Genomic DNA, 16,396 nt, shown 5'->3' with positions numbered 1-16,396 from the left:
TCAAAATTGGTACATAAGGAAATTATTAATGAAGCAAATAATAAATTATGGAATTTTATTTGGAGAGGCAAACGAGAAGTTATAAAAAGGGGCATTTTCATTCAACGATATAATGACTGTGGCAAAAATGTTGTCGACATTGAAGAAAAAAATAATGCACTCAAATTAAGGTGGCTTATGAAATTATTTGAGAAAAATACAGATAAAAGGACCCCTAAATGGGCCAGCTTATCAAAGTATTTCATTGGGAATTTTGACAATAAACTGAAAAGTGACTATCACCATGTCCATCTCAATTTCAAAGTCAACAACAACTGAATCCCAATGGTGTATGGGAATATATTGACAATATTAAGATTGAAAGAAGTGTCCTCTTTCATGAAAAAAAAGTCAAAGAGTGGAATTCCAACAATGGGAAATAATGGCAAAAATTAGAGGAGGTACAAATAGACATGTGCAAGAGGAAATTAATACAGAGTATGAAACACTCCTCAATGCTATTCCAGATTCCTTGAAACAAATCATCACTTCAAACATCCAAAATGAAGAACACTGTGATATTTTAGACTTAGAGAATTATAGTCTGACAAATAGCGATGTCAAAACCAAGTCACCTTATTGGAAATTAGTTGATAAGAAATGGTATACAGTCAAAGGTCAAATTAATGAAAAATGGGCTGAGAATCTAAGTCTCACTGACAGTTACAAATGTACTTTATTCAGTCGTCTTAATTCAACAGGAATTGTCAGCTATTCAGTAAATGATTTAAATTGGAAGATTTTCACAGAGACCTAGTCACAGGAAGCTTGGCAAAAACTTTTAATTTAAGTGATGGGAAATGCCATGTTTGTGGCCGAGAAGAAACACTGGAACACATCTTATTTGAGTGTAAATATGTAAAAGAAATCTGGCAGAAATGTATTTCTTTCTTTGTCAGAAAACACAACTTTGATAACAATATCAATATCAAACATGTCAAAAGATTAGCAATTGCTGGAATCGAAAATGATAATAACGCAACATCTGACATTATTTACTGTATTACTTCCTTTGTAAAATACACAGTTTGGAATATTCTAAATTCTGTTACTCTTGATGGGATTATACTTTCCCTTCAATCCTGTTATACAATTAAAATGCTATCTTTCCTCACGGATGAATACATTATCTTTCACTTATAAGATGATGAACAAAGCTGAGGATTATATCACAAAGTTTTAAAGCCCTGTAAGACTTGAAGGAGAAGAATGCATCCTGAATGCATTTACATGATGATCTTTGTAGTTAAATGACTTAGTTTTTTATTTGTTTAGACAAGTTGCATTTTAATTTTAACGCATTCACAGTTATGTAGATCTGTTTTATTTGCGACTTTGTTGAAATAAATTTATCTTTTCCAAAAAAAAATAACCGGAGCCAGCTTGGCGGTGGTGAACTTTTTTCGACATATGTACAATATTAATATTTCATACCAGTTTTATTGTATAGAATTTATAGAACTTTCTGATATCTCCTTTTTGGATATCTTCTTTTCCCCCATTTTTAAGTCTCTAACAAAAAAGAAAAGACCAAGGTTCATTGACTGTGAGTGCTTTTATCGCACGATTTAAGAACAGACGAATTAGTATGTAATGGTTTTTTTAATGAAATGTGAAAAATGAATAATTTATATCGATGATTATTTTGCTTACCACGTGACCTGCCTCGACAGCTGCCATCAACATCTCGACGGCGAGCACACTCGAGGTACCCGTTTGGATTCCTGTCATGCTCTTCTATGTTAGAACGGTATAAAAACAACAAATTATTTTTCTCTTAAGCATGTGCAGCATATTATCATTCTGAATTCAATAAATTTCATTTTTACAGTTTTACATTAATTATTCTGAGTTCAATTTTATAGCTCTACAGTTCTCTCGACTTTCTGTATTACTTTTCCAGATTCAATTTCACAACTTAACTTTCGGTTTCTCTCGTAACATTCTATTCACACCATTGGAACTAATTTGTGATAATGGGATGGTGAAGTAATATCGGTTTAATCTGCAAATGAAAGCTCATCTCTTTTTCTTTTTAAGTTATACACTTGTTTTTATGAGTAAGTTGTAATATCGCAACATTCAGCTATAGGACACCTAAAACTTTTGAGAAATTTTAAAACTATGAAGATCCAATCATCCCAAATTAGTTCCAACCGTGTTTATTTTACATTCTCCCAGTCAACCTGCTATTTCATCATTTCACATTTCCACAATTAAACATTATATTTCAGAGTTCAACGTTATGGCTCTCCCGTTTCTTCTTCTAAATTTCATTTTACAATTTAGCATAAAAATTCCCATGTTGCTTTTCGAAATGCCGTGATAGACTTGTCATGATGGGTGAATCTGAGGAATGTTGTTGGTTGGTATACAGGAAAAAACCCGAATGTTACTGTTTCTTTGACATCTCCGGTGGATTACACATACCACCAAAGGTCTTAATAAATTTCCATCGCTAAGGAGTCGAAGCTGTCCAGTCACCGCAAGTGAAATGCACACCAAACACAAGTAGGCCTAAACACATAAATCAGGAGAGAATGATTTTCCAGTTCTGCGGCAGGAACATCATTGTCTGTGTCCGTCGACTTTTAAAGCTCTAAACTTTGGGTAAATGAAGATGGCGGTCGCAGTGCACACTTTCAGGCTTCTCTCCAAAATATTTTTGTTCACAGCGCTTCAACATTATTACGGAGTGAGCGTCGTCAACGCCGGATACAGCAATGCTTACGGCCCCCTCACATGCCTTTGTGCGGATCGTAACTTTTACACTTTCGATAGCAGTGTTGTAGTCCGGCAGTTTGGATGTTCCCTGTTTGATTATTGCGAGAAATGCACCGACAACGAACACCAGCCGTGTGTAAGTTGTCCTCCAAATCGTTATGGTCCTAAGTGTGAAAAAGGTAAGTTTAAGTTCCATAGCTCCACGCTTCGGATTTGCTGCGAATACCTCCAATTTCGATAGTCGTAGTCAGAGGACGAAGTCGTAATCAGAAGACACAAGGGACATTAGAGTTTCTTCTTTCAGCAAAGTTGAAGCAATCGGCTCGGCATAGACCCTAAAGTACATTTTCTGTAGTCAATGTTGCCTGCTGAGCTAGGAAAACAGATGATTATAAAATACGCCAATTTGCGTTAATTCTAACATGATATTGTTTGGTAATTTATTTGGCATGAACAGTTTACATTCATCGAAAACTGCTACCTCCATTCTTGTGTTTACAGTGTTCAGTCCGCACTTTATACTAAGTCTTGTAAGGTTGCCGTACTTCATTGCTAGATTGAAGATAAATTGCGGCGAATCTTTAAAACGTTCATTTTGTCGCTTCCAGAATGTGACTGTGGATATCAGCCATGCGATGACGGTATCTATGGTGACGGAGAGTGTCTCTGTTCGACGGAGGACCTAAGGGAAGGAGGTAGATGCGAACAACTTGGTAAGTGTTTGGCACACAGAAAAAATTAAGTTGGATGGATAAACACAGTCTGGTTCTGCTGTGGAATATTATGCTGAATTTTTCTTTATTGATTTACTGTCCCATACGAAAGTTTACAAACAAACAAACAGACAACACATATAAATAAACACGAAAAGTGTACAACGTTAATTCAAATATACATAGGAAACTTAGTAGCAACACTTTCAAAGCTCTGTTAGAAAACGCTTTACGCTTTATGTCTTCGCTCATTGAAATAGCTAATTGTTTCAATGACGCGTATTGTATTGTATATAGACAATTTTCCACTGGCAAGACCAGATTTTTAGCATTCGTGTTTCTGATTTTGATTCCTCCAACAAATAATTCTGACATTCATAAATAATGCAAAATAAAACCAAATACTCTATTCATATTTTCCACATACTCCTAAATATTAATAATACCTATATACACAGTCTCAATATCTGTGTTTGTACGTGCCACATTGTATACATGAATTACACACAGGAGAATGTCTTTTCTTCCATTGATACAGTTTCAAAGCATTTGGTAATCTGTCATTTGGAAATAATAAATTTCCAATAAAATTAATGCAGTTTTGTCTCCGATATCACTCGTATGAGGCATGAGATATAGTCTATGAATGCGTTAGAGGAAATTTACAAGCAGATACCTGAGTATGCATGTATGTGTTCTTGTATTCTGGTTATTTGCAATGTGTTTAAAGGTATACAGTCACCTGTAATCTAAATATGCCCATATATGGTCAAAGGGGCGTTCCTTGGTATTCAAAATATCCATGCGAGGGCCCTGTTTAAAGCGGCCACCCGCTTAAAATCAATGATTGGTTAGATTTCTCTTTCAATGGTAACTGTTGCAAAATTGGAACAGGTGACAGTATACCTTTAATGCATTACTGCTAATCGCGGTGTCAGTGTTTGTCAAATATCATGATCAGTTTAATACATATATGTATGCGAAAGTTTAACATTTTCTCTTGAACCGATTTTATTGCAAAAGAAAGTACTGGTATTATGTCAATGACATATAAGCTTATGTTGTATGTCATTTCGTAACATATTAACGCAGCTGCAACTCAAATCTTGGTAAATAATTTTGTTTAGTTATATCTATTGCACATATGATTGCATTCAGTCTAGTCTTCTGGCACATATGTCGATATTGACTTGGTTTTCAAACAATGGTGGAAATTGTAAAAGATATGACCTCTAACTACTTTTTAACACCCCGACAGGTTAAAAAAATTGCGTATTACTCAATTCAATTCAAATTACTTTATTGTCCATTAATGAAAACACGCACATCCACAATGGAAAATTTTCTTTCGACACCACAAATCTCCTGACTTACAATAAAAACACACACACATATATACACAGTCTTGGGAAAAAACAATGAGTTTAAAACTGCCACAGCTGAAGGTATAAAAGACTTTTTGTACAAGTTTTTACGCGCAAAAGGTACCTTAAGTCGTCGACCTGACGGGAGGATTTTAAATTCAGTGCTGAGTGGGTGTGTTTGATCCTGATGGATCTGAATGGCTTTCCTCTTCAAAGATTGGTAATATATTACTGAAAGTTGCCGTTGTTTTATACCAACAATCTTTCCTGCCAGATTGACAACTTGTGTTAATCTCATTTTGTCCTTAACTGAGAGGTTCCCGTACCAGGATACAATATTAAACGTTAAAATGCTCTCAACAAGCGAACGATACACAGTTACTAAAATATTCTTACTGACATTAAAGCCTCTCAGTTTCCTGAGGAGGAATAAGCGCTGCTGTGCTTTTTTACAAATAAATTCAATGTTGTCTGTAAAACGACATTTCGAATCTAAAATTGTACCAAGATATTTGAAAAGAGACACTCTTTCAATTTGTTTTCCATCTATATTTATCGGTCGAAGTAATATATCATAATCAATGACCATGAAGTAGAACTTTATATTAAAGCAAATCTTTGCTGAATTTAAGAACATCTTACAAAATTTCGCTAATAAATATTTGGATAAATACACACTTTATAATTTTTTTTAAACCTACCGTACTCCAGGGAAAAAGGTAATAAGGCGACTTTGTCCCAATAAAAGCTTCTTCTTTTCAACAATTTTCAATAAATTATAAAACAGCAAATTTCGTGGTACACCAAAGTTTGAACTTTAAGCATTGCCAAGCAGAAAAGCATTTCCTACAGAATATCTTTTTGTGTTTCTGAAAAGCTAAGCTATCCTTAAATCAACACAGCTAATTTTGTCACAACTTACTAGTTGAAGTATTTGAATGTGAACATCTGTCGGAACCAGCAAAGCGAATTTCAAAAGAACCACACTAGGAAGATTTATTACTTACGATTAAGGCAAAATATCATAGGATATTGCAGATAGGCAGAGGTAATATTTGTCATGATTTGTATATAATGAATAATTGAAAAGTGTCAGGATCTGTTTCGTGTAGGCCTGCATGGTGCACCCACATGCTATACACCAGTCCTGGTCATTTCCAAATTTAGTCGGATGTTACACAGTACTGGAGATATCCCATGATTCATTATGATTTATATGTACCACTGGTGATTCCTCAGAGAATTCGAAAATGTCTCCCTTGTGCAGACAGATTCATAGACTAGTTTAAACAATTTTGGAAACATGCTTTTAAGCACACCATTCTTCTCTATTCCTTTTTTGGCATGAATTATGCTTAATTGAGAGTCTCAGAAGAGTGAGTATTTTTGTAAAAATTTTTCACTGACTGTGTCCTCAGCCATACAAAATAATGTGATGGAAAATAGGGAGACTTGGTTGTACCTGCTTTATGACACAAAAGCACATTAATATTTTCAAGGGAAATAACAAAACAAAGTTACTTGATGACTTTTCTGAGAGAATGACCCTCCATTTGTCATAACTTGCTTCCCAAAGGTACCTACAGAATATGTGACCGTGACTGTAATTTAAGGTAGAGACACACGTTAGATGATACTTATTTTAAACTCACTTTTTCACAATAAATTTCACTTTTAGACCCCACAAATTATATATTTTCTGTTAGCCCTATATCTCAACATTATGAAAAATATGTTTATTTTCCGAAATCACAGTGTTTGTGACCATTTCTCTCAAAAATATGCGTTTTTGAGTTTTTTTACCTAAAAAAAATTAGGTGTTACAGGACTATGGCGACTTGAGATCTTTTAACAGAAATCAACAATGGAGTAGTCTGGGGAAAAAACGGTGTCCCAGATTTTTGGTAAAATTGATAGAACAAGAGAAATTCTTGCTGAAGTGAATGAAACCCGGTAATTTATTCAAAAACCCAGAGTTGTTACTTTCACACCTTATTGTGCTGAAACAAAAGGGAATAGAAAAAATCTGGGACACGGTTTTTTCCCCAGACTACTCTATTGTTGATTTCTGTTAAAAGATCTCAAGTCGCCATAGTCCTGTAACACCTAATTTTTTTTAGGTAAAAAAACTCAAAAACGCATATTTTTGAGAGAAATGGTCACAAACACTGTGATTTCGGAAAATAAACATATTTTTCATAATGTTGAGATATAGGGCTAACAGAAAATATATAATGTGTGGGGTCTAAAAGTGAAATTTATTGAGAAAAAGTGAGTTTAAAATAAGTATCATCAAACGTGTGTCTCTACCTTAATGATTACTTTGAATTTTTTACTGAGATATCTAGGCGGACAATTACTAAATATTGTTAAACAAATTTTATATGCTTTCCGTTACTACTTATACGTAGAGTAGGAAAAGTTAAAAGAAAAGCAACCTGCGTTGGTACAAATCAAATAGAATTGTGGGTAATTTATTATGATGCGCGCGTGATAAAATAGTTTGCCAATCAGCGATTTTGTTTTTTAAATTGCTTTCACTCTACTGGACAAAAGATTGTTTCCAAGGTAACCTTTCGGAAAAGGTAACTGTAATTTAAGGATATGTGAAAATATAGGATAGGTGAAAAAATTGTTGTTATACCCATTTCCTCAAGGCTCCAGCTCCCCCAGAAATCAAATGGTCCACCCCTAAACTAGAACATCTGGTACAAACTCTTTATGAAAAAAGCCAGATATATCAAAGCAAGTCTAAACTGAAAATGCCAGTAGCTTCCACAAACATTCTTCGTACAAAGTAAACACGCTTTTGGTAGCAATGTTGAAATGAAAACATCGACATGAAATGACAAGTTGTGTACACTTCCTCAAAAGGGTGAAGTAAACTTCTTCCTCCTGTTTATTGAACAATGATGGATGTTTTTCACTGTGTCTAGGCTTCTAAACACAACAAGCTGATGCTTACATTTAATGGTCAACTTGGTTTAGTTACTTCAAGCAGAGAGTGGCTGGTAATGACAGATTCATTAGTGTTTGCATTATGCAAATAAATTTTAACATCTTGTCATCAATTAAGGTAGAAGGTGCCTCCGGGACAGATAGTCAGACTCTCAAAATTTCTACAATTCTTTTCTGATCTATCACTTGTGGGGGCTCATTTTAAAGCTCTTGGGGAAAGAAAAACTTTCACCGTCTTAGTATTTCGAAAATCCAAAATTTAATTTTCCCACCATAGAGTTAACACAGGAATGGCGGCCATTTTGAATTTCAAATATCGCTAAATGTTGGGTAATTTTTTTTCCCTAGTTCCAAACTTTGCCCTATTTTTATTGTTTTGATAAGAGAATGGTTGGAAGTTTCATTCAGGAAAGTTTGAGCAAATGTTTAAGTCTCTCACTTTCGAGGCGCATACTACCTTAATATATTAATTCAGGAAATACTTTCCAACAGATACCTTTCAGATTGGACAAATTCTAGCAGCAGCTTCTACCATGTCCGTAGTTGAGCTCACAGACATTTTTCCCAGTCAAGCTTCACGACGTTTGAACTGGAAGTGCTTTAACAATCAGAGATGAGCGCAACGATTTTACTGCATTGCTTATGATTATGATAACTTGTTCAAGGGCAGGGGATTTCGGAAGCCATTGAATAAAACACAATTGAACTTTCTAAAATTATGATCCGCTTGCAGAATTGGTTTAAATTTGAAAATGCCAGGTCTCATAATTTGCATCGTAATTTGATTATTTTCGCATGAGTCTGAGAAAGCACGTCAGAATCAGTGTGAAGTTACTGAAACCGGGGGGGGGGGGGGTTAAAAATACATTGCTGAAACTAAGAACAAGATTGATGCTGCCAGCTTAATTTGAATTCTGACTTTGTATTTATGAAAAACGATTCTTTTGCTGGAGTATCAACATAGTGTGAATCTGCTTCTAACTTTAAATTTGTAAAGTTATCTTATAGCATAGTAACCGATGACGTTGTATGAATCCCTAGTGTCCAATCAAAATTTTCTATCTATTGTTATCGGGATGCATAGAAATGATTGGTCACTACATTGTGTTGATATTGACTTCTTAAAATATTCTAACTTTTTGTCCACAAAGTATCTCTCCCGCCTTTTGCCGTTCCAAAATTTGTCCTCTCAAAAATGTATGTTCGAAAACGTGACCACCTCTACACACACGTCTGAAATTTTTTATCAACCCCTCACACCGCCTCTTGGTATTATAAATACGGTCCCCTGCAAATATTGGACTAGTTTGAACTCTGAGGGTCACCACAATCTGAAAACACATGCAGAAATTAGGGACATCGCAATGAGCGGCATAATTTCGGTTCCGACTCTCTGATATCGAGGAAAGGAAACAGCTCAAGTGCAAAGTTTCTGTAGACATGTTTTTACCTTTAATATATGAGATTAGTCTTGTCAGTTTGAGTCAGAAACATTGCATAATATCAAAGATTAGGGGCCTATATCATGTAAACATCTCACTCACCTCTCACAAATAAGTTTACTACGGAGATCAGGCAAGGGTGTGAAGTGATCACTGTGCGTCTGATACGTCTGATAAACATTTACTCTTTAGAGCAAAAGGTGAGAGGAAACAAACAGAAATAAACGAACTCAAAAAATAATAGAAGACATTTAACTTACATTTCCACTTTTACCTCCCTGTTCTCAAAGTCTCATCACAGAGGAAACTGAAAGAAGATGAATATTTTCCCGCACCTCAAGTAAGCGTCGACTCATCGAAAATACTTCTGTCATGGCAACTGTTGTGGTTCCAGTCGAACCCCATAGTGCGTTACGAAGTGCAGTATAAATTTGCTGACAGAGTATCATCGCGGTACGGTAAATGGACACAGCACCAATCAACATCGAGCGCCAACCAAACCTATGAAATCTTTCAATACCAACCAACTGAGACTGACGGATACTACAAGTTTCGAATCAACGGGGTACACAGAAGTGATTATGTCAGGAAAGGGGTCGCAACAAGTGCCGTGAAAGTGCCAGGTGAGACTACAGAATTTGACCAACTTTCATGACTTGTATCCACTGCTTCCGTGAGATACGCACACTCACGCTCTGGAACAAATGACAAAACTAATCCTAACATTACAATAAACAACCCATTTTTTAAATCTTCGCCTTCTGTGCGACCCTAAATTTGGTTTCAACATCACAAAAGAGACATTTTCATGGTTAACATGCGATCGTAATTTGCATAGCGGTTCCTGTATGATTGGCTGATGAGGCGAATTTTACGGAATAATATAGTTGCTGAAGGTAAATCTTCCTGAGCTTGACATAGTTTGTTTGCTCGATTAGGCGATATCATTGTTTTATTTCCCGACGGAGCTGCCATTCTCAATGTATGATCATAGACAGTAGAGGGGGGGGGGGGGGGGCTCTACTGTCAATGGTACGACTACTTAAAGTGTGAAGCCCCTGCCTATCAACCACAAATTCTTCGTCTTTAACATGAAACACGTTTCATGTAATCCAGATTCATCCTGTGTGCATATATCCCTTTTCTTACTATATACATATGTGTGACGTACTTTCCCCTATTCAATCAACGGAGGACGTTTTTTTCGCTGAACTTGTTGTGTCCGCTATGCCACATGTATAAGTTTCAGCAAACCACAATAACACGATAACAACATAGGCGTAACAACATAAGTTAACATGCTTCATTGGTGCCTCACCATGCAGGCACACCTGAGGCTCCCGAGGCAGTGCAAATTGACTCAATAGAGGGCAACACTGTGACAATCAAATGGTCTGATCCCCCTGAAGACTTCGTCCACGGCAACGAAATCACCGGATATATTGTCCAGTACCAACTGTATGGCTTTCTCAGTAGCTGGGTCACCGTCGCCGATGCCAAATTCGAGGAGAACGCCGTCACGATACACGACTTGCAACCTCTCAAAATCTACAGGTTCAGGGTGGCCGCCAGGAATAAGCTGGGGATCGGCAGATGGTCTTCTGAACAGACAATGATGTTACCAAAGTTGGAAGGTAAGTACATTTCTATAAAAATTCATTTTGTACTATATGTGCCTTAGCGGTCTCGCAACGAAGTATGAGTAAGACATAATTTTGTTAAGCGAAGAAATGCGAACAATAATGAACAACGCCCACACCACATTTGTTGGCTTTCGGAACTAACTACTGTTGGGTTGATGAAACTGCGCTAAAACGAGACTGTACCTCTCGTTCCACAAGTTCAAAAAGTCTTTTTGTTCGCGCAATCTTTCAGACCTTCGTGAGTGTTACACCCGTGAGGATGGATCAGACTACCGCGGAAGGATTTCCAAGAGCAAGAGCGGGAACACATGCCTAAGTTGGTCAACTTCGAGATGGACAATTCCGTTCTTCGCGTATGGAAGGCCGTCATATTCTTGGAACCACACTTACTGCCGAAATCCCGAGAGTATGTGGGGTTCTGCCCGGTGTTGGACCGGAAGATACTTTCCAGAAGACTGCAACATTGGGGAACCTCAAGAGCACTGTCCAAAAGGTTGGTCGTATGTATGAGGTGATGTGCGTTATCCGGTTCAGTTTTTTTTTCAAATTGGCTTTCTAATTTTAAATAATGCTATTGAAATCTGATTGGTCGAGACCTAAAAAATGGCACAGTTATATTTGCACTACAAACACACAGATTTGTCTATTTTTGTATTTCAAAGAAATTATTCATAGTTTCCTCATAGACTACAATGTATGGTAGACCAAGCAACATCTCGGTGAAATTCCACAGTCAATTTTTTCCATAACTCCATTCAAGCCTTCGTAAAATTTGACCCCTTCCAATCATTGATTTTAAAATTTGACCCCCTCCAAAAGACGGTTTCGTAAAAGTCGACCCCCTCCCTGTAAAAAACGAATGCTCTCTTACGCGATGAAGTGATACGCGCAGAAACGACGCACGATATTCCAGAACGCGGTAGCGCAATGACAGTGCACGCGACAGAGTAATATGGCCGTTCACAGTTTACGTCACTGTTCTCTAATTAATATGCAAAAATAAATATTTGTCCGCATTTTCAGATAACGCTTTTGAAAATTACGCATGCAAGAACGACGAAAATACATCTCAGTGGGTGACTGCTAGTGTAACAATGAATACTAAAAAACATATTCACGACTCTGAGTATTAGCTGCAAAAACGGCCATGTATGCAACATTGATAAAATTTGTCCGCATTTCAAGCTGCGTGTGCGATGTCGCGCGCGTACAGCTATATTTAGAAACAAACCTGTAACCGTGACAGCGCTATATCAACGTACGTTCGCATGTATGTTAAGGATGTACGATCGGTAAAATTAAAAGTAATGTTATTTCTTTAAATTGTCGATTTTTGGATTCTCCTTTCTAAGTATTATCAAAATGTATGATAAAATATAGGGGTCACCGCGCTCGTTTTTGAGATACATGACCATCAAATTTGCCATTTATGAGAAAAAATGCTGAGTCAGCATTTTTTTACCAATGCATTTTCTATGGACGAAATAATCCAATGCTGTTTATCTCAAAAGTTAGCGCGGTGACCATATCATTTTATTTGATCACTATTATTTGTTTCTCTAGACTGAGCTTTGTGCAAATTCTCATGAAAATGACAATAGTAGAAATTGATTTTCCAGCAAATTTCAATGTAATCCTATGGGAAGTGACAAATTCCACGCGCGCGTACCGTTCGTACATCCTTAAGGCCTGGGTCTGAGACTTAAAATGTTAGAGTAGGCAAGGATCAAGTTAGAGAAAGTTCTAATGGAAATGATTTGAAAGTTGGCAACAACATATTTCTTAGTATGTACAAACGAACGTTTTGCAAATCTTTAGATTTTCAAAGAGTCACGTGACTAACAGCCCATATTTTCCGGCCAAAATCATATATTGGAAATAATGCCATATTTGAACTTCAGACAAAAAATTTATTCAAACCATATTGTAAGTAGGTATGGGGTTGCATGAAAATTCATGTAAGAACTACTTACTAATTCGACACCTAAAAACATCGAGCAATATTTTACATTTCAAGGAAATTTTTAAATATTTATTAGATGTGTAAAATTATTTCATCAGGGTATGGTGTCTGTTGTGTCGCATGATAATTGCTCTTTCAGAATATGCAGAAAAACAGACAAAACTTTTGAGTCTACAAGTTGAAATTTTATCTTTTTTATAATGTATGAATTTTGAAGGGAAAATAGCAATTTTCAGTCATGTGACTATATCTACCAACATTTATCATATGCTGTCTGTTAAAATGTAACAAAACAAAGAAGTTAACCAAATTTCAGTCAATTCTGACAGCATCCCTTGAAATAATACAGCCCGATGTGTATTCTACAGTGACCCCTGCCTTAACGTACTTGCGTGAGTCAGACTCATCGAATCACAGTACCTAAATAATACGTGAGGTGTAATAATTAAGCAATAAAGCACACCCAACGACTGTACACCACTCGATTTTGGCCAGTTCACGGCATTGCTCGTGCATATATGAAGTGAACTGGTCAAAATCGAGTGGTATACCGTCGCTGGGTGTGATTTATTACTATTATATCATAACGGTATATTGAAATTCTAGCGTGGAACGTCAAAAACGGATTTTTGCCAAAGCTGAGAGCTTGCGCGTATGCCAGCCGTGATATCACGAATATACCACTGTTCTTTTCGCGTCTAAACTGATCAGACTGCTGTATTTGCGCCATTAATATACTGGTATGATAAAAACTAATCTAATCTAATCTAATCTAATCTAATCTAATCTAATCTAATCTAATCTAATCTAATCTAATCTAATCTATGCTAATATCTCATAGCGATAAACCACCTCAACGATGGGAGTACCACTCAGTTTTGAGGAAGTCATAATGTATTGGATGCATGCAAATCAACATGAAAAAGAAAAGTCTTACCTTTACATGAAAAAGAAAAGTCTTACCTTAAGTGTATGTATATGTATTTCTGTTTGTCTGTCTCTGTTTCTTTCTCTCTGTCTGTCTTCCTCTCTCTCTCCCTCCCTCCCTCCTCTCTCTGTTTCTCTCTCTGTCTCTGTCTGTCTGTCTGTCTGTCTGTCTGTCTGTCTGTCTGTCTGTCTTTCTCTCTTTCAGTTTGTGCACCTGGTATGGTCATGTCTGATAAAGAGTTATGTGGTAAGTAAACTTAAGGTATTGTCTATGGCGAGCTGGTATCTCTCTTGGTAAGTACTAGTCTCTAAATTATGAACATCTGCAAATTCTAAGACAAAGACGTTGAAGATCCCATGGGATTCACAAACACAAGCAGACATTGTCATTACACAGAAATAGGAATTCCAATAGTAAAGATTCACCGTGATCAAAAAGAAAGCTGACATTTTACATCCCGTTTTACTGTGCAATGGAATAACACAGAAAACACTGAATGAACTTTTGACGTAGTTTTCACATTCCAACTTCATTATTCATGGTATGTTGAGTTTTCAAGAATGTAAACGTCTGGGAAACTAAGCTCATCCCATTTTAGTACATCATCCACTGGCCGTATAGATACATTATGCTTGCAGCTCAACCAAATAAAAGTTCGTCGATGAGTTTTTAACTATTTTTTCCTTTCCAGTTGTGGACGATCAAACTGAATTATACAACAAAGTTCCACTTTTGAACGGCGAGATCTGCACGTGCGCCCTTCAGATCAAAGATGAAACCGAATCGGCAAAGTACATAGAGCCACGTTCATTCGTTGGTTGGACGTACGCATGCGCACATGCTGTTGGCAACGATGAGCGAACATTGATTGATAACATCTACAACATGGATGCCGATGTTTGCTACAAAGAATGTCTAAAAAGGTGAAGTTTCACATTACGAAACTGGACTATAAAATGCGAGTCATTCGACTTCCCTATGAAGTCATGTAGATGGTTTGTTTATTTGGACACCTGTTACCTGGTCATGAGGGTTATAGTACCTGTTTATTACTGCGGATGTGTAGCTGGCTCGGAAGATTATATCTGATTGGTCGATTGTCACTATTTACAGTTTATTCTAAATCAGCCAAATTTATTACTCTGACGGGGCCTTGCATTACCCGGCGATGTGTTCCTTGAAACGCAAGGCCACGAGGAGGTGATAAACAGGCATTTTAGCTTGTAATACGTAAGTAATTAGCTGTGATATCGCAGCGGTACTTGTGGCGTGTATCGAACGCGCTCGGGTCATTGGGGTCATCGCCACAGTCCCGCTGCGAGCCAACGCGTACGCATGGGCTTCGTTGGAAGTTTACTACGACATCGACCGGTGTCATAGATTTAGCTCGCAAAATAATGAACTGTATTAGCTTTTGAATAAATAAACTTGTTTCATCTTTATCATTGACTATCTATGACTCATTCTGTACGCCTGCTAACTACCTTGACGATAAGAACACGTAATTTTGACCATTTTCCCGTGAGCCGTCGACGGTTTCTGCGATGTTGGCCCGATCGCGCGTACAACGCACTGAATACATTGGAGGTCAAAAGTTCAAATTCGAGCAGGCTCAAATTCGAGCAGGAACCTTCGACGGCTCACCGAAAAACCGTCGAAAATACATGTTGTCACAGTCGGGTTCGTTAGCAGGAGTAGAAGATGAGTCGTAGATCGTCAGTGATACAGTAGGTATAATTCGATTTATTCCAAGCTTTATCTGTTTTATTATTTTGCGAGCTAAGGGACTGGACATAAATTACAGGGGGGGTGGGGGGGGGGGCTGGGGGGTGGGTGGGCCGGTGTTTTTTCGAAAAACCGCTGCGTAAAAAATAGTGACCCTTCAAAAGTTCATGCACAAAAATTAGTGACCCTCCCCCTTATCCGTGCATGAAAATAAGTGACCCTCCCCTGTTATTCAATACCCCCCAAAAAACCCCGCAATGTGTTAAAGACCCCCTTCTGACTTGCTATACGAAAGGAAGGCAAAATGTGGCCGATATAACGCGTTGTCCAAAAAATATCAAATCATATGTGTGTTATTCATGTAAATGTACTTTGCTTGAAGTGGCAGGTAAAAAGTGCATGCCTGTACAAAAAAGTAATTTTTAGATTTTATTGATAATGTTGATTCACTATACATGTAGTCGACTATAAGAAAACTACGAATGTGTATTTTCCAGTATAAAACTAGCTATATCTGTTCATATACAGATGTTTAATAACTGATATAGATATACTTGATTAGCATGGGTTGTTTACAAGTGCACATGTTAACAACATATTTGATTTTGGAATTTCTGTCAAAATGTTGATTCACTATACATGGGAGTCTATGAAAAAACTATACATGGGAGTCTATGACAAAACTGTCAAAAGATTTTCAGAATTAAAAATTTGCACTATTTGTGCATATATGGACCCTGAATAATTGACATAATTGTGCTTGATTAGAAGAGGGTGGTAAAATGTGCATCTGTGTACAATAACTTTGTTTTTGGAATTTCGCATAAATGTTGATCCACTATACATGGGAGTCTATGACAAAACTGTAAAAAAAATTTTCAGAATTAAAAATATGCA

General features: G+C 36.9%; 1 protein-coding gene across 1 annotated transcript in view; it reads left to right on the top strand.

The window, feature by feature from the left end:
* Positions 1-2,659: 2,659 nt before the first annotated feature.
* LOC139141306 (uncharacterized) overlaps positions 2,660-16,396 on the top strand; it is a 30,795-nt gene continuing 17,058 nt past the window's right edge. Inside the window, exons 1-7 of the mRNA XM_070710931.1 lie at positions 2,660-2,942; positions 3,372-3,476; positions 9,531-9,863; positions 10,566-10,874; positions 11,116-11,376; positions 13,979-14,020; positions 14,466-14,697. Coding sequence (XP_070567032.1) covers positions 2,660-2,942; positions 3,372-3,476; positions 9,531-9,863; positions 10,566-10,874; positions 11,116-11,376; positions 13,979-14,020; positions 14,466-14,697 — 1,565 coding nt within the window. The remainder of the gene's footprint in view (positions 2,943-3,371; positions 3,477-9,530; positions 9,864-10,565; positions 10,875-11,115; positions 11,377-13,978; positions 14,021-14,465; positions 14,698-16,396) is intronic.

The sequence above is a fragment of the Ptychodera flava genome, chromosome 9 (genome assembly GCF_041260155.1).
Source record: "Ptychodera flava strain L36383 chromosome 9, AS_Pfla_20210202, whole genome shotgun sequence".
Lineage (NCBI taxonomy): Eukaryota > Metazoa > Hemichordata > Enteropneusta > Ptychoderidae > Ptychodera > Ptychodera flava.
Note: the sequence above shows the minus strand (reverse complement) of the source record. Positions and strands in the feature narration are given on the sequence as shown.